A 19110-nucleotide genomic window follows, 5' to 3' on the forward strand; every position below is an offset into this window, starting at 1 on the left:
CAAGTACCGCACTAACAAAGCGCACCAGACAAAGAAATTCTACATTTTCTCTATCAAGTCACAGGACAGCAATCACAAGCAGCTCGGCCGCGAGGGCTTCAATGCCCCGGTCTCTGGTCGGCCCCCAGGGTTCTTCGGGTGGTCCTACCGCCTAGGCTTGGGTGGTCGGGATCACCCGACCCTAGGAGCCTCGTATGCCCATGGGCGGTCGGGCGCTCCGTTGAAAGGATCAAGTTCCCGGGCCCCCGGGCTCGGAATCAACCCCTTCTAGGTCGGCTGGCCGGAAGGCCGACGGCTGCCCGGTGAGTGGTTATATTCAAACAAATCTGCTTTCAGTAACTTTATGTTCCCGAGTCATTCTCGGGGGCTCTCGCACTTTAATCTGCTCGGTGAGGTGGTCTCCTGGTCCGTGAACAAACCCTGCCGCGTGTCGGCCTTTTTCTAGAACGACAGAGCGGTTCGTAGAAAGGAGTACCGTGCGTGCGATAACGTTCGACCGAAGCCCTTCGTGGTGGTCGTGGTGGTCGGTCCGCTCTTAAGGACCCCGAGCACTACCGAGACCTCAGGTGCCCTGGGTAATCCTATCACTCGAGCTGCTCGAGTAGTCCGGAGCTCAGGCCTTGGGGGCAGGCTGTCAGTACTCGGTCCGGCCCTTTCTTGAGCCCGGGCACCACCGGACCGCGAGGACTCTTGGTCACATTCTCGCTCGCACGCGTCTCCCATCTACCGGCTGAGTGGTCGCAAGGCGAAAAGGTGTTCACTGGGCACGGCGTGTTCCGGACAGGGCTGTTCTATCTCCCGAGCAAGGAGTCTATGTCTTTGTTTCTTAAGCTAGGCAGTGCGGACTCGCGAGAGCTCGAAGGCTGGCTGCGCCAACACCAGCAACCACAACTATTTCGTTTCTCGGGGATGGGAAGGTCGGGAGCGGCCCGACTGAGTACTCCTCGGGACTTCCAGGCAGAGCGCCGGAGGAAACATTAAGCATACAAAGAAATTGAAGTTGCGAGCCCAAGGAAAAGCTGCCATTATATTCACAAGACCTGGACAAAGCTTTTTCTAAAGGTTCACTCCTACATCTGCAACAAAAAAGATAAGGGCGCCGCCGGCCTAGTCTGCGGCAGAGGCGTCGGCTGAGTCTTCTGAGTCGTCCCCGGGGGCTGGCGGTGGTGGCACCTCCCGCCTGAAGCCGGCCGCCACCGCAGAGGCGGTACTACTAACCGCTGCCCGGGCGGCCTCCTCCTCAGCCTCGACCACTCCCTCCCGCGCCGGCTCCAGCGGGAAGTTCGGGTCCCTGCTTCGGTAGCAGGCCAGGACATGCTCAGCCACGGCATGAGCCAGGCCACGTCCCTCCCGGGCAGCGAGCTCCTGGACTGCCCAGGGCAGGGTCTCGAGGCGCTCGCAGACTTGCTGCAGCTCCAGCACTTGCCGTGCGGGGCCGTCGCCCTTCGTGTCGCCGACAAGCCGCCCAAGGCCGCCTTTCTCCATGGCCCGTCGCATCCGCCGGAGTATATCCTCCAGCATCTGCACCAGGTTAACCCGCGAGACGAAGGCCGCCTCGAGCTTCTCCTTGGCGACCCGCAGCTGTGCCTCAAGTCCCTGGTCCCCGGCCGGACCAGAAGAACCGCCGGCTGCGGCAGGGGCAGCATCCTGCTTCGCCTTGGCCACCACCTCGGACAGGGCCTGTTCACGGGCGGTCAGTTCCGCCTCGTGTTTCGCGTTCTCTTCCGCCCTGGTAGCCGCGGCGGCCGCCGCGGCAGCTGCCTCGCCTTCCCGGCGACTCAGCTCGCCTTCCCGGCGACTCAGCTCACTCTCCCGCCGGGCCAGCGCCTCCTCCTGCTGGACCACCGAGTCCTCCCGGGCTCCGAGGTCAGACGCAGACAGCGCGTTGTCCACTTCCCGGATGGAGACGTCTTCTTCCCAGCGCTTGATTTCTCCTCTGATCCTCTGGAGGTCGTCTTCCCAGCGCTGGAGGTCGGCGCGCGTCTTCTCGACCGCGCCCTCTCGGCGGGCCAGCTCGGCCTGCCGCTCCTCTGCAAGCCGCTCCCGGGACGTGACCGCCGCCTCCCTCACCTGCGCCTGCCCCATCCTGGCAAGGGCATCGGCAGCCTGCCGCCTCGACGCCTCGGCCAGGCGGGCGGCGTCTTCAAGTTCCCGCGCGGCTCCCGCGCGGATGTCATCAAGGAGTTTTTGCTCCCGCACGGTTGCCGCACGGGCCTCCTCTCGGGCGCTGGCCAGCTGCGCCCTCTCCAGTGCCAGGCGGGCGCGCTCGGCTTCGAGCTCCCCCTCCTTGGCATCCACCGCCGCGCCCAACTGCCCGACGGCAGCTCGGACGCCTTCAATGGCGGCCGAGAAGGGATCGGTAGGCCGGCCAGGCACCGCGGGCGCCGAGGGCTCCCGGGCTTCTCCGCCGGATCCCTCCAGGGGGACCAAGCTCTCCGCCGGGCCCTGCGCCGCCATCCGCCCCGGGCTCTGACTGGCCGGGGTAGGCTCCTCCGGAACCAAGGCCTCGGACGGCGGCTGCGCTCCTGCATCAGCCGCCTTGGCCACCGGTCCCGACGAGGTATCCGCCTCCACTGTTCTCCGCCCCGGGCTCTCCGCGCCCGGGGTAGGCTCCGCCGGCGCCGTTTCCGTAGTCGCCGCCACTACCTCTCTCCCCACAGCCGCCCCGTCGATTGACGCCTCCACGTCAATCGGCGCCTCCGCCGTTCCTACACTTGCCTGCGCTGGCGCAGCGGGCAGGTTCGGCTCCGCCCTTGGCGCCTGCTCCTTCTCCGATGCCGCAACGGCTGCGGCCGGCCTACGGGAGACAAGTAAAAGAGCCAAAACTTAGTTCGGGCCGAAAATACCCATGGGAAAGCAAGAGAAATAACTCACCGATATCGCCACTTGGCCGCTGGGAGCCGGACGTCCGGGTCCGGTGACGTCGGTCCGGACCCCTCCCGCCGCCTCTTCCGCTGGGGGCTCGGCTGGGCCACAGAGCGGGCCTCGGGTGCCGCCGCCCGAGTCTCGGACTCCGCCGTGCAGGTCGCCGGCGTGGTCGCAGGCGTCGGCGCGGGCCCCATCCGCACCAGGCGCGGCTCCAGCACCGGGAACGCCGCCGCTGCCGTCGGCGACGGCGGAGACTCCGGCAGCAGGATCAAATTCCGGGGTCTTTTTCCCCGGTCTCCCGGCGTCGACTCCGCGGCAGCTTCGGGGGCAGCCTCTTCTCCGGCGCGGCGGCTGCTGGTTGCGGCAGCCCCGTCGCCGGCCTGCGCCGCGCTGCCAACGCCCTCCTCGCCCAGGAGATCTTCCAGCCCGGGGAGTTCGGAGGCCTCGGGACTCCGGCTTCTTGGCCGGTCCACGGGCCCCTGGGCGTCGAACTCCGGCAGCCGCTTCAGGATAGCCACCCGGTCGGGATTGGCGCAGAGCGCCATCTCCGGCCACGGAAGCTCCGCCCGGCTCATGTCCTCCGACCCGGTGATCACTCGGATCATCCCTCGCAGCTCCGCCTGCCCCAGATCCCAGCTCGCGCCGATCTGGGTCCTGGTGATGTCCTCCGGCCCGGTGTAGAACCAGCTTGGCCGGGCCCGCTCCCGCAAGGGCGCCAGTCGACGTCGCAGGAAGTCCGCGACCACCATAACGGAGGTTAGCCCGGACTCGCGCAGCTCCAGGATGCGCTCCAGCACCGGCTTTAGCCTCGCATCTTCTGGCGGCGGCGCCTCCCACGTCGATCGCCGAGGTTCCGCCGCCTTCTCTGGCAGTTCGAGCCGCTCGTGGGGGTCGGTGTCGACGAAGAACCAGTCCCGTCGCCACTCCTCCCACTTGCTGCGCACCACCTGGGGGATATATTGGTCCCCCAGGCCTTCCCGAAGCCGAAGGTTGCAGCACCCCGCAACATCCGCCGTGGAGTGCCCCCTCTTCTTCCCCACCGGTCGAAGGACGAAGAAATGGCGAAGCAGCGTCGCCGACGGCACCACCCCCACGAACATTTCGCAGAGATGGGCGAAGACCGCCAGCGCCACGACGGAGTTGGGGCTCAGGTGCGCCATCTGGATGCCGTAAGTCTCCAGCACTTGCATGAAGAATGCGGAGAACGGCGGCACCAGCCCCGCCGCCACGAAGGAGGTGAAGAGGACCGTTCGTCCGGGAACGGTCGTCGCCGGCGTCAGAGTTGCCGGCTTCACCACCACAGCGCCTTCCTGACCCTCCGGCACCAGCAGCTTCCTAATTTTGTCCGCCGCCTCCTCATTCCTCAGGCGAGACTCCGGCAAAACGCTGATCGGAGCCCGATCCCGGCGTCCCCCTCCAACCTTCGACATCTCGTCGGAGAAGAGGGTGGTTTTCGGTGGAAGGAGAGAGAAAAGTAGAAGCACGAAAGAAGCAGAAGCGCGAGTGCGAGGGAGCGTGAAAAAAGGGAACGGACCGATCCTTCCCCCCTTTTATATCTCAAAATTCAAAAACTGCCGCCCCGACGGTTCGCTCGGCGAAGTGTCGCCTCGATCGACGCAACTGACAGGCGAATCTCCCGCCGATCGCGCGATGTCAGCGTTTTGCCAGGCGTATTTTCCTCGATCTGCGCGGCAACCGCACGGGCCGCCCATATGATTATCACACCCCTCGGAAGTTGTATGGACACGCGTCCACTCATTTGCCCGTTGGGGTCTGCTTGATGTCTAGAAACCGCAGGGGCCACCTCCGGAAAGCTTGCCGCGTGGCATTCGGCCCGCCTTGACCTCGGTCACGACGAAGGGCCCATTCGCAGTCTCTGTCCCATCGGCTGCCAAACGGGCCCGGGGGCTACTGTCGGTGTATTTAGAACCAGGGGTCCCTAAGTCCCGAGGCCAAACCGGCCGCCCACCACATATCACCACCCTGCAAGGTAAAAGCAGAGACTCGGGAGAGGGTGCTCGGGGCTGCGCGTGGCAGCCCCCGAGGACTCGGTGCCCCGAAGGTCCCTCTAAAGTGCTCGGGAGAGGGTGCTCGGGGCTGCGCGTGGCAGCCCCCGAGGACTCGGTGCCCCGAAGGTCCCTCTAAAGTGCTCGGGAGAAGATGCTCGGGGCTGCACGTGGCAGCCCGCGAGGACTCGGTGCCCCGAAGGTCTCACTCAAGTACTCGGGAGAAGATGCTCGGGGCTGCACGTGGCAGCCCGCGAGGACTCGGTGCCCCGAAGGTCTCACTCAAGTACTCGGGAGAGGGTGCTCGGGGCTGCACGTGGCAGCCCGCGAGGACTCGGTGCCCCGAAGGTCTCACTCAAGTACTCGGGAGAGGGTGCTCGGGGCTGCGCGTGGCAGCCCCCGAGGACTCGGTGCCCCGAAGGTCCCTCTAAAGTGCTCGGGAGAGGGTGCTCGGGGCTGCACGTGGCAGCCCGCGAGGACTCGGTGCCCCGAAGGTCTCACTGAAGTCCTCGGGAGAGAGTGCTCGGGGCTGCACGTGGCAGCCCCCGAGGACCCGGTGCCCCGAAGGTCCCCCCAAGATGCTCGGGAGATAGTGCTCGGGGCTGCACGTGGCAGCCCCCGGGGACTCGGTCCCCAGAAGGTTCGCGCAAGATCGTTCAAAGACTCAAAGGGCCCCGTCGCCAGAGTGTCATCCAGTCAAGGGCCCGATGCCGCATTTAATAGGCGCGCGTGGCCTGGCATTCTGACATCCTGACATTCTCGGCTGCCCACGCCCCAGTGTCAGACCCGGCCATGCCCAGGCTGGGGGGCGTGGGTTCATTAAATGCACGGGTCCCGTCCCGTTTCCACTTGCGCACCTCGGGATAACGTTACCAGAATCGAAGCACTCGGCCTGCCACCCTGCCCTGGCAGGAGAACAAGACAGAGTGGGCGCACCGGGCACCTCTGAGGCTGTCCGGTGGGCCTTTCTTTTATGGCACCCCGATACTTCCACAGCGGCTAGTGGTCGAATGCGCGCCGCCTTCCTCCACCGCCCCTGTCACTTCGCCAAAATGAGATGATTAGGCCTTTCTCCGTGGCACCTGGGCATTGGCATCCCCTCTTTCCCATTCAGGATATGTCGAGGTCGGCGCATCTATAAAAGGAAAGGAAGGAGGACGCTAGAGAGGACGGATAGACGAAGACAGAAAAAGAGAACAAGGAAAGAACAGCCCCGATCGCAAGACGATCAAGAGACCAGCTAGCTAGAACATAGGAGCCTTCGACTCTTTTGTAAAAGAGTTCTCCTTCGAGAACCAGAGATAACACTCACACAGGAGTAGGGTGTTACGCCTCCGCGCGGCCCGAACCTGTCCAAAAACCCGGTGTCCCCGCAAGCCATCGCATTTATTTCCTTTTCCGCTCATTTCCCGTGCAAACTTTTCTAGGATCATCCCCCCGGCCGAATCTCTAAAAAGGGGTCTCTCGGGATCCCTGCGACAGGAGTTCACCCTCCGACAGACTTATATTTCTTTTTTTAGTGTTTTCTCTTCAACAGTTAGGGCCATTAAACCTGTTATTCCTGATGATTACTAGGGAATTTTTTATTTATATATTTTTATTTTTCAATATTTACAAAAATACACAGCCATTTCAAAATACTGCACATCTAGTATCGCCCATCCAACGGGCGACAACTTTTGGGCCCATGGCATAACAGTCAGAAATTAAATACCTGACCGACGTGGCATCCACGCCTATGTGTCGCCCAACCAATGAGCGTCACATTTGATGTTGTTCGTTGGAAGGGCAACATAGGTTTGCTGGGCCCACTAGAAAAGTTATCACCCGTTCAATGAGCCACACCTTTTGACACACGCGATGATGGGTGAGATTTTTCAGCCCAAAAGCAAAGTCACTTCATAAAAGTCCAAAAGCATGCAACAACAAAAGTCCAAAAGCATGCATGCTAGCTTTTTCAGTATGCATACATATGTGTGTAAAAATGTGTCACTTATTGAACGAACGATACTTTTTTTAGTGGACTTAGCAGAGTCTTGTCGCCCTTCCAACGGGTGATAACAAAGGTGTCGCACATTGGTTGGACGACTTGTTGATGTGGACACCATATCGTTCATGGTATTTAATTTCTGACCCGATGCGCTGTGAGCCCCATAAAGTGTCGCCCGTTGGATGAGTGACACCTTGCTGTCACCCTTTTAACAGGCGACAGTAGCCTAAATGTACAATATTTTAAAATGATCATGTAATTTTATAAATATTGAAAAATAAATATATATAAATAAAATGCTTGCTTATCGGGACAAGCCAACCTATCGAAACCTCGATTGGGCCTCGGCCCAAGGTCACAAGCCCGCCACGCAAATCAGCGCTGGGAATCATCTGGCCCCACCTGACAGCGATTAGACACCGATTACACGAGCTGTTACACCCGCCCCGCCTGCTCGAACACTCGGCCGAACCCTGACTCCCCCAAGTCACTGACATGTGGGTCTTAGTTACTTGGTCCCACAAGTCATCGACTCGTTCAACTAGAGAGAAACCGAGAAGAAAAGCTTCTCTCTCCCCTTCGCCTCGCCAGACGCGCGCGAGTTGGTTGCGAGTGCTCACGCATGGAATAGTAATTTTGCCCCGGGACCATGCTGGTACGCACACGCGCTCGCACCATTCCGACAGCACTACTGTTCCCTTTTTTTTAATCGTGTGGTCCTCGTTTCTTTCTTTTTTTTAGTGTAGGCTTATTTTTTGTTGCTGCTGCACTATGGTCATGGGTGCATGCCACCGGCACTTTTGGATCAAAATTTGCACTAAACTTTTCAACAAAATTTTTAGTACAATTTTTTCAACAAATTTTCATTACAAACTTTTCCACACAAAAATTCAGCACAAACTTTTTTAACAAAATTTTCAGCACAAACTTTTCTCAAACAAAATTTTCATCACAAACTTTTGTCAACAAAATGCCAGCACAAACTTTTCGAACAAAGTTTTCAGCCCAAGGTATCAACACAAAGTTCTGTTCAAAAATTTGAACACAAAAATTTCAAAAACAGTAACAATTTACTCTTCTACAGTAATTTACAACATGTGCATGTCAAGGAATATTAGGTGAGTGAATTCTTTTATTTTGGAAACTTTGTTACTAAAAATAAACAGGTAACTTTTCATCAAGGAAATTTTGAAACTTTTAAGAAAATAGTTTAGGGGAATTGTTACCTAAAATTCACTAAACTTTGTGGATAAAATTTTCAACAAAATAAATCAAAAAATAAATAAAGTGACTGAGAAAGTAAATTTTACACAACTTTTAATGACTTTTTTCAAAAAAGTTATTCAAATTTTTTTTACATTCTTATCTCAAAAGTTTTGCTCAAAAAATTTTGATGATTCTTTTTCTCAAAACTTTTTCTAAAAATTCGTAGGTGTAAATTTCACCAAATATATCCAAAAATAATATTATTAAGAAAATAATAGATAAGTTGGCTTTCACGTGAGGCTAATCGGAAGTAATAAAATCTTATCCTCCCAAATCAAAAGCTCAAAAATTCGTCAGTAACCGACCAAAATGCGCGATAACCGACCATCTCGGTCTGGCTCGGTTTCAGAAACCGAACGGTAACTGAATTTGAATTCAAAAAATTGAAAAAAATAAAAAATATTCAAATAAATTCCAAAAAATCCTAAAGAAAACTAGCCAAAATTCTAAGACTTTATGTGAAAAACAATTTCAAAAATAATGTCATTTGCATCATATTCTATAGGGAGGAAGTTTGAAAAAATGAAAAAAGTTGAAGCTTGCGGCTCAGTTATTAACTCATGTTAAGAAAAATCTTAACATGAAAACACATGTTTTTTTTGTGTAGAACATATCTTAAGAGGATCTTTAAAATTGATTTTACTTTATTTATAGTTTTATTAATTTCTCTATGATTTTTACAAAGTTCACAAGCATAAAGTGAATATGTTAAGAAATAGAACTGTAATTAAATTTTTAATGTCTACTATTATTTTTCCTATGTAAATAATAGTATAAATAAACTAATAAAACTGGTTTCACAAATTTTTGAGATGTGATGGGTCAGTTATGAATTAATCTAGTCGCAACACATTTACACAATCCTGCATGTTACAATGACTAATTCGTGAGTTCATGTATTTTTTAAAGATATAGGATCATGTAAGAAGACTAACAAAATTAGTTTCATGATTTTTGGATTAGTAAAGAGTAAACTATGCATTTTTCTTGGTTTAACAAATACATTTTCTCACATAATATTTTGAACTTTTTTTATGAGTATAAATACTTTTATCCTCATGTTACAAGGAAACCAACAAAATTTGTTTCACTTGATTTGAAGCTCATATGAATTAGTTATTGATTTTACAAGATTGGGATAATTTTTGGGTTTTTTGTTGAACTTCACTGAAAATTCGAGAAAACCGCTCGATAAATCGAGAAAATCGCTCGATAACCGGTTCAATTCGACCGGTTACCGAGAGGTCAATTTCACGAATTTTTCTCCAAATTTTAAATTTTATTAAACGAATTTTTTCTGATTTTTTTTGAAAATTTTAGCGGTTATCGCGGTTACCACGGTTTTTCGGTTACCGTCACAGCTCGGGTACCAAGGTTCGGTTGAACGTGAACCTTGGGCCCTGCAACTTTTACTCCTCCAGCGGAATTGCACGAAAGAACAGGAAGAGAGGCAATGTGGGCCATCGCTGCATGTAGGGTGGATGGACCAGACAGCTCGCGCAAAAAGGGCAGGGAGGGGGCTGTCGGAGTCCTGCGTGAGTTGGCCGCGAGCGCTTACGCACGGAACATTAATTTTGCCCCACGACCCCGCTCCCAACTCCCCAGCGCCACCCTAGGTCCAGCTCACCCACGCGCGCGCAACAGCCATCGCGCGTTGTCTTCCCCCGCTTGAATCTAGAACCTTCTAGATCACTGCCGCCCGACGCGATTGCCTCGCGCCGCCTTCCCCGATCGGATCCTGCAGGCATGGGCGTCCCCGCATTGCCCGCCCCGGTAGGTTTTCGTTTTGAAATTTTTGATATGAGAGGTTCGCTTCCATCTGCCGCTGCTAGGGTTTAGGGCGGAGGCGTTTTAGATGGCGTACGATGGCGGCATGAAGGATGAAGAGGGCACGACCCCTGCGTCTACGGCTGTGGCGGCGGCGAGGGCGGCACGACCGCAGCGGCCACGGAAACATAAGGGGTTTGACATGCCGCACCCGCTGAAGCAACGCCGGTTCCTCACAGCGGCCAAGATGGTGGTGAGTGCTAGGGTGAGGGAGGTGACCGTGGTGGCGGCCCTTGGGGTGGCCCCCAAGGAGAGCGAGAGCGAGAGCGAGAGCGAGGCGGTGCAAGTATGCGGCGGTTGGAAGAGGTAATGGCTCCTTCGTGTTGCTCTTTGCTCTAGCTCGTGCACGGTTGGTGCTAATGTTGGTTTTGGTTGGTAATTGGGTTTCCATCTGTGGGTGTGTTGATTGACAATTGATAACTGTTTCTATGAGACGTTTAGGTACTATTGAAACTTACTGAAAGGAGTTATCTCATGTGATAGAGAAACAGAGGTCGAAGTATACGGTGTTTATGATTTATCAAGTTCAAGTAGCTTGCAGCATATGAACACCATATTAATTAGATAGATAAGGGCTTCCTGTTAATTCGCTGGTGAAACATCAATTATCAGTATTTATTTATCTTCGTAGCAAGCCTTTATGTGTCAAACAACGACAGGCAATCTATTTTATCAAAACCATTTATTAAGCAGACATACAACACATATATTTTCTTGTTAATTTACATAGAATTTCATTGTCATATATAACAATTGCATGATTGCATCTACATAGGGGTGCTTGCAAGGGTGCAGGGTGATTGACACCTACAAGCGCCCATAAATCACTACATCACTTCGATGCTCTTCTCATCCATTCACACACCATATAAGATGTTTTACCTGAGAATGCATGACAGCAGAAAACCTACTTCTTCATCTAAACCTTTCGTAATTGTTCTCCTTTGAACATCTGTGCTTGCAGTGAGGGAAGTCTAAATTGTGAATATTCAACCATTAGAGGGAGAAGAGCAAGCATGGAAGACTTCTACGACATAAAATCATCTCGACTTGATGATAAGCAAATAAACTTCTTTGGAGTATTTGATGGTCAGGCATTCACTTTTCAAAAACCTTATCTGCTCTATTTAGTGAGCCTAACATTATTCATCATCACAGGTCATGGAGGTACCCGTGTTGCTGAGTATGGTCATGGAGGTATCCGTGCTGCTGAGTATTGAAGGAGCATTTTTTTGAAAACCTCCTAAAACATCCTGCTTTCATTACTGATACAAAATCTGCAATAAGTATGATGCTTGCTCATAGATCCTTACTTCAAGATACATTCAGTGCATTTAGTAGTGAATCACAGGTGAGACCTATAAAAAAACTGAGCAGATTTCTTGAACGCTGAAAGCAATATTCAGGATGGGTCAACTGCATCAACGGCAGTTTTGGTTGGCAACCATCTGATGTGACTTTTGCATAGCTTGATGCTAACCATTGATTATGAGCATGTGTTTCATAGGCTACCCATTATCATTATTCCCGGCATGACTTCTTTTGTAAAAAGAACTTGCAATGGATTTCATATAAGAGGGGTGTCCAACATGGCGGAAAAAATATGATTGGATCTTTTACCACTGACCGGTATCATGGCACAGTTAAATGCAATTTTAGAGTTCAGATGGATCAGGGTATTTTGGAAAATATAAAAAACCACACACACAAGTTAGGGGGTTTGTCAAAAGCCACCCACAACTCCAACTTAACCAGTCAATCACCTTCAAGTCTTAAGTGCTGTCAAATATTGCCCTAGTCCGAGCTTGGCCCTTTGCCTAGCTCACATGATTTACGCCGCGGCGTGGTCTTATGAGCTTTTTTGGGAAGGCTAGAAGATGGGCTTGTTTTACTCTAGTGTCACCAAAGCCATAGCCAGCCTTGTGTCTGATGATTTTGGGAAATAAACATGTCTGCTAGCCTTCTAATGGAAATAGTCCATCAAACCATGCCATCATGGAAGCTACATGCACGACGCGTTAGTTGGTGAAGAATCAAACTAGGGTTAGGGGGGTTGTGGGGAGTGGTACCATGTTGGCCCCTGCTCATTGACTTCGACCATATCAGCCAACCCCAAAGATAAAGTACCAAGGCTAACATTGAGACATATGATTTCCCTATGTTCTGCAGGCATTAGGTCGAAGGGTGTACATCGAAGAACTGGACCGAGGATGCAAGTGATGATCTCAAAGGAAATACATGAAGAAGGGAATACCGAATGACGGAAGAGGTAGCAAAGACCAGGAGGCGAAGCTCAGACGCGAGGACTGAAGGACGAGGGGATGTGGTGAAGCCCGGAAGATGAAGGGTACAACGAAGCCTTGAGGACGAAGGGATGCGACACAAGGATCTTCGATAAGAGAATGAAGGTCTACCCCAAAAGGAATCTACGGGTTAGCAAGAATTTGATGAGAAGGTGACCAGAGGGAGACCCGATGCTGGTCCCTTGGGATATTTAGCGACTATCAGTGTCGGTTCTTATCTTCTTAGCTGTTGTTCGCGCGCGGGAGTTTAAAAACTGGCACTAATTCATCTTTAATGTCAATTATTATTGAACCGACATTGATGAAACGTTATATATATATATATATATATATATATATATATATATATGTATATATATATATGTATGTATGTATGTATGTATGTATGTATTGTTCTGTATTGCAATGTCTCGAGCGTTTGGCAATCGTTGGTTCAAGCAGTTCGCTGTTGCAGACCCTGAGATTCAGTGCCCCTTCAATGCTCATAAACTTTGTGTTTCACTATGTCATGGCGGGGGAAAATACAATACTACCCCTGGAATGTGGTATTTGATGTCATGTATGCACTTGATCACGAATCAAAGAAGTTTACTTGGAAACTATATTGTCAGGATCAAGAAATAGATGGTGAACTGGAGTTTCTGATTTTGGCTAGTGATGAGTTGTGGGATGTGGTGCCGAATGAGGTTAGCATGCCATATACCAAATTTATATTCTTTTCTTTCTTTTTATGAGTAATATCACCATCATGCTTTCTTGGGAAAAATATATAAGTAGTTGTCTATGCAACAATGGCACATGGACGATGACAATCAAATAGTGACTTCTGCATGGTGCATTAGCTGAACTATATGTCAAATTTAGTGCTAACAATTATTTAGGTGCTACTGTGCAAACTACTTTGGTTTGAGCGCCAAATAAGCATGAAAAAAATCCATTTTTGTTTTTACTTTTTTAGTGTTGAGTTCTAATGTGTAGGTGCTCTAGTTTGAAACATATTCACTTGTTGATTTTAGGTTGAAAGCATAGTCGTTTGCAAAATTACTGTAAAAAAAGTAGCCTGACTAAATGAAGGATCACTTGCTGCCTGCTGGATAGATGTTTTAAAATAGTAGCCTTCAAGTTATCAGCAATAAATAGCATTCATATTGGAATTTTGCTACCTAGAAATTTTTCTCGAAACCTGGTTAGTAAGCTCGCATGGAAAAGATTTAGGGACAAATTGACAGCAGTGCCTCACCTGGTTATTTCTTTTTCAGCCATTAAATACTCCCGAAATTATTTGCATGCACGATTTACACTCTTCGTGTGTTTGGATTTCAGAAAGAGAAAAAAATCATGTGTTATGTGGATGGCCATACTTTCTCTACACATGAAATGTTCCATACAGACACGCAGTGACGTTTTTGTCAACATCTTGTTTCACTTGCACATAAAACTAAGCATTAGCTGAACTCAGCTTCAACTTCTGTTCCTTTCCTAGTTTCTGCTGATCTAGTCCATGTGGTTGTTCCAGCATGCTGTTGCATTTGTGAAGGGAGAGGATGGCCCTGAAGCTGACAGAGATTGCCTTCAACCGTGTCAGCACCGACAATATAACATGCATTGTTGTAGAATTTCGCCATGATAAGATGGGCGATGATTCTCCCCCATCAACCAATCAAAGTTGATTTCATCATTCTTTTTTCTTGTTTTCATCATTCTTTTTTCTTGTTTCTTTTTTTTACTTATTCTGGAGTTGCTGGCATCATATCAGCTGCTCGAAGCATAGTCTCTTCATTGGTTGTTTAATATTTGTTGGTTCATGGTTTAAGTGCTCATTTTTTTTCTGTGAATGCAAGCATAGTATCGGTGCTTTGTGTTGCTGTTTTCGTTGGTCTTGGTTCCCCCTATCGATCACCTTTCTTTTGGAATGGATATGCATGTTGTTTGGATGTTCAGGCGTTGCTGCGTGGGCACTGGACCATGAGCACCCTGGTTGATATCTGCGTGATCACGGTTGCTCGGTTCCCTGTTACTCCCTTTTCGATCTTACTGTATGCTCAATGGGCTGCCTGCACGACTGGCGACTGCCGATTGCGAAAGCGCAGGAGCTCTTTGGATCGCAAATTCCCGCCCTTTGGTCAGCTCGTATATGAGAGTGGATGTCAAATGATTCATGTTCTTTTACTCCATCTGCAGTCTGCTTTGCGTGCTAGTTGTATCCTGTATCCCCTTCACAACATATTGCCCTCTCTAGAAATTGGCTCATGTTTTTCAGTATTTTTTGTTAGATCATTTCCAACAGAAACTCTAAAAATTTATCCTCTATAACACTATTACAACATCCTCTATCACTATTACAATATCCTTTATTTTTTCTATCTCTAACCGACACCATATTTACTAACTTACATTACTTTCTTTCTCTTCCAGATCCACACGCATACACTGTGAACAGTGATACAGGAGCCGTTTTCTCGCTGCAAATTTACCGTGCCTCTCATCCATCCCGCTTTACTGTAGCACTCGAAAATACTTAGTTGCGATCGAACCCTATTCTGCTGTAGCACTTGAAAAGATAAAAATATCGTCTCTATTAGAGATGATCTTAGCCTTATACATTATCCGTCTTAGACTCATTTGCTAGACAAATTTTGTCGGACCACACGAATATATTGTATGAATCGATTTATACATCACGGCACAAATGTTAGCTTGCCACTCTTTTGGCACGAAAATTGTGCTAGGTGGAATGAGGCATGTAAATGATTTTCCGGACAACACTAGCTGGTGGAATAATCATGGCTTGAACCAGTAGAATTGTATGAATTTTTAGCTATTTGTTATTTATTTTGCGAGAAAAAGAAATAACTATAGGAGTGGATGAGAAATGGAAAAGTCAACTCTGTACGTAGATGTGGACATATGAGTTATCTTATTTGTGTATCTCTCACGTGATATCTATTTATTGATTCTCTCACTTACTTAATAATTTTTTTCATCTATCACCTATCTGATAATTTTTTATTTATATCTCTTATACGAATCTCAACGCAAATAGATTTTACTTCCAAATGATTTTCGTAAATGAAATACGGTATGTGTCGTGAACCCGACCTGAGCCGGCGGTCCGCGCCGCTTTAAAAGGCCCCTCCAAATATCTTATCTTCTCGTCGCCGCGCGCCAAGCCGTGGCAAAACCCAGCAAAGGCCTACCCCTCTCCACCCAAAAACCCCACTCGCTGCAGATGGCCGGCGGCGACCTCCTCCTCGGCGCCCACGCCGGCGCCCCGGTCCTCGCCAGGGCCGTCCCCTGCCGCCTCCGCCTCCGCGTCCCCGCGCGGCGCCGCGGCGGTGCGTCTCCGCTTGCTGCCGCCAAGGTCGACGTCGCCGACGTCGTCGGCCGGCTCAGGCCGGGCGGCGACGGGTCCGTCCAGAAGCGGCGGCCGAGGGACACGGAGGAGGGCCTAGCGTTCTCCAGGGTGGTCACGAGGAGGGACGGTGTCGACGAGGAGGATGTGGAAGGGGAGGCTCTGGCGTTGGGTGCGGTGAAGAGTGGCAACGAGGAGGCGGGAGGTGTGGATGGCTCGTACCTCAGTGAGACAAGGTAATGTTCTGCGCCACGATGGAGAAATGCCCACTGCAATCTTCAGTACAGAAGAACAACCCTGGTTTATTGTTGCTATGTTTTGTACTAGTAGAGCTAAAAATAATTTGAGAATTGAAGGTGCCATAGCTCATTCCTGGTACTAAATTAATTCTCACTAAGTTGTAATAGGGTCTGTGTTAGTATAAACCTCTAAACTACAACTCAGTTGTTATTGCCCTTTTAGTGGAGTTCCTCAGCTCATTGAGTTGTGGATAAAATCTGAAATTGGGAGCTACTGGTTGCTACCCTGTTAGTGTTCATATGATTATTATGATTTATCATTGCATTTGCAGCTTTTGTTTTCGTATTTGGTTTATTGATGTCACACATGTTGCAGGTTTGATCAATGCGCTATTTCTCCTTTATCATTGAAAGGCGTCAAAGATGCTGGATATGAAAGGATGACTGAGGTTCAGGAGGCAACTCTGCCGATAATCCTTCAAGGTCAGTGAAAAATGCAAATATTATTGCTTCACACTGTGATATCAATATCTTGGGAAGTTCGGAAGGTGATATTTCAATTTTTGTTGCCATGTAGGCAAGGATGTTCTGGCAAAAGCAAAGACAGGAACTGGAAAAACCGTTGCCTTTTTGGTATTACTTCCTGTTCTTCAATCACTTAGTCCATTTTATGTCATTAGCATCAACTGAATTATTGCAGTGACGCCATTTAGTCATTACACGATTCTGACGGTGCTTTCACCTTTGTTTCAGCTTCCAGCCATTGAGGTTCTCTCCACATTACCTCGCCAGCGGAATCAGTTACGGCCACCTATAAATTTGCTAGTGATGTGCCCTACTAGGGAGCTTGCAAATCAAGTGGCCGTCGAGGCCAGGAAGCTTCTCAAATATCATCGCTCACTGGGCGTGCAGGTTGTAATCGGTGGCACACGATTAACTCAAGAGCAACGAAGCATGCAAGCTAACCCGTGTCAGGTTGTAGCCATCGACTACAGTATGCTGAAGTGTTCGTATCTAGGTGTGATATATGCACTAACAATTAGTACTGATCTAACAGATTCTTGTTGCTACACCTGGAAGGCTCAAGGATCATCTTGAGAACACACCTGGATTTTCTACCCGGCTTAAAGGTGTGAAGGTTCTTGTTCTTGATGAAGCTGACCGCCTATTGGATATGGGATTCAGAAGAGATATTGAGAAAATAATTGCTTCAATTCCTAGAGAACGACAGACACTGTTGTTTTCTGCTACTGTTCCAGACGAGGTGTTTCTCTTTTTTTTTTTCCTTTCTCATTATGCCCTTTTGTACCTCGAATAATCTGATGAATTGAAGGTCTATTGTTAGGTCCGCCAAATTTCTCATGTGGCAATGAAGAAGGATTATAGGTTCATCAACACTGTTAAAGAGGGTGATGAGGAGACACATTCACAGGTTTAGATCTGTCATTTTTATCTGTAATTGTAAATTCTAAAGCTTTGTAGCTCTTAAGTAACCTACATTTCTTTTGCTGCATCAGGTGAGCCAGATGTACATGGTTGCACCCCTAGACCAGCACTTTTCTATCTTATATGATGTATTGAAGAAGCATGTCGCAGAAGATGCAGACTACAAAGTAAGTGACCTCTCCAAGTTGCCAGCTTATATCTTAAGAATTTTCCAGTGTCATTTCTCATACTATTTTGCAGGTTATTATATTCTGTACTACTGCAATGGTCACCAAACTTGTGGCTGAAGTTCTTTCCCAGTTGAAAATGAATATAAGAGAGATCCATTCCAGAAAGTCACAGTCTGCAAGAACCAAAGTCTCAGACGAATTCAGGAAGTCAAAGGGTTTGATACTGGTCAGTTCTGATGTATCTGCCCGTGGTGTGGACTATCCTGATGTCACCCTTGTAATACAGGTGTGCTATAGCATTATTTGTTGCACCAAATCTTCATGTTGTAAACTGATGTTGCTAATCCTTAGAATTGATTCCTGAATGTCTGTAAACCAGAGCTATCACCAGTCACCACATCTGTATCACGGGCACATATGAGTCTATGAGGTCACGAGTATGTTTCTCCTTTCCTGAGAAATGGCCACTGAAATTTAGTTTTTCATTCAGGTTGGAATTCCTGCCGATAGAGAACAGTATATACATAGACTTGGCAGGACTGGACGGAAGGGCAAGGAAGGGCAAGGATTCTTACTGTTGGCTCCGTGGGAGAAGTATTTTCTTGGTACCGTTAAGGATTTGTCAATATCGGAGTCTGTGGTACCTTCTGTGGATTCAAGTGTTGAGACAGAAGTAAGTAGTAGTCTTTTCTTGGCTGCTCAAGAAATCTCAATTCAATTTTTTAGCCTTTTAATATACATACTCGATGTCTTCTTATTTTTGCTAGGTCAAAAATGCTGTCAGAAAAGTAGAGATGAAGAGCAAAGAATGTGCCTATCAAGCATGGCTAGGGTACTACAACTCAAACAAGACCATTGGTCGAGACAAGTCCAGACTTGTTCGCCTTGCAGAAGAGTTCAGCCAAAGCATGGGCCTTGCAGTTCCTCCAGCCATACCTAGAAACATTCTTCGAAAGATGGGTCTTAACAATGTTCCTGGGCTCCGGTCATCATAATCCTGATGCTTCAATATCAAGCAGGACTTGTGCTAGAACACACTATGGGCATTTGACCAGCCATGATGCCCTTGACGTCATAATCAGTATACTGCTGTACTTCAGTACTGCAGGTATTCCCCATTGGCAGATTGGTTTGCTGAAGGTCGGAAGTTTTGACAATCGCCTTCACTTCCTCCCTGCCCATAAGCCGAGTTCAGAGGTCCTCGGCTCAAGCATGACCAATGCATTTATTTTGAAGCCAAACTTTGTTCGGTCCACTATCCACATAGACAGTTCAAACAGTCCGGATGGTTCTTCATATATAACGATTTGATACAGGGATAGTAATTTGTATGAAATGTATTATCTCTGAACCTTTTTATGATGGGGGTCTTGCCCATTGAGACAAGAGATGTGTATTTGCTCACTGTATCACAGGGCACCAGATAGTTATATCAAGCCACTAGATAATTTCAATTTCCCTGGGATTATGTTGTGTGGAAACTTACTGTAGTTGCGTTTGGACTTAGGCTGGAGCAAGGATTCAGAAAGGCCAGCGTGCTAAACCTTTTCTTTTGACAGTAATCTCCAGATCCTCCAATGGTCAGTATGAACACCCATTTGTTCCTGATCTGCACTCTCCAATTGGGATATTTTACAAACTTT

General features: G+C 49.1%; 1 protein-coding gene and 1 pseudogene across 1 annotated transcript; both read left to right on the top strand.

Annotated features, from left to right (window-relative positions):
- Positions 1–9985: 9985 nt before the first annotated feature.
- LOC133904926 (probable protein phosphatase 2C 7) lies at positions 9986–13930 on the top strand (annotated as a pseudogene).
- Positions 13931–15387: 1457 nt separating this feature from the next.
- Positions 15388–18925, top strand: LOC133907567 (DEAD-box ATP-dependent RNA helicase 25-like). Its single transcript, XM_062349635.1, has 10 exons — positions 15388–15848; positions 16228–16334; positions 16429–16484; positions 16605–16826; positions 16909–17115; positions 17197–17283; positions 17369–17464; positions 17538–17753; positions 17958–18140; positions 18235–18925. The coding sequence occupies exons 1-10, from the start codon at positions 15490–15492 to the stop codon at positions 18460–18462; spliced, it is 1761 nt and encodes a 586-aa protein (XP_062205619.1). The 5' UTR covers positions 15388–15489; the 3' UTR covers positions 18463–18925.
- The last annotated feature ends 185 nt before the right edge of the window (positions 18926–19110 follow it).

The sequence above is a fragment of the Phragmites australis genome, chromosome 2 (assembly GCF_958298935.1).
Source record: "Phragmites australis chromosome 2, lpPhrAust1.1, whole genome shotgun sequence".
NCBI lineage: Eukaryota > Viridiplantae > Streptophyta > Magnoliopsida > Poales > Poaceae > Phragmites > Phragmites australis.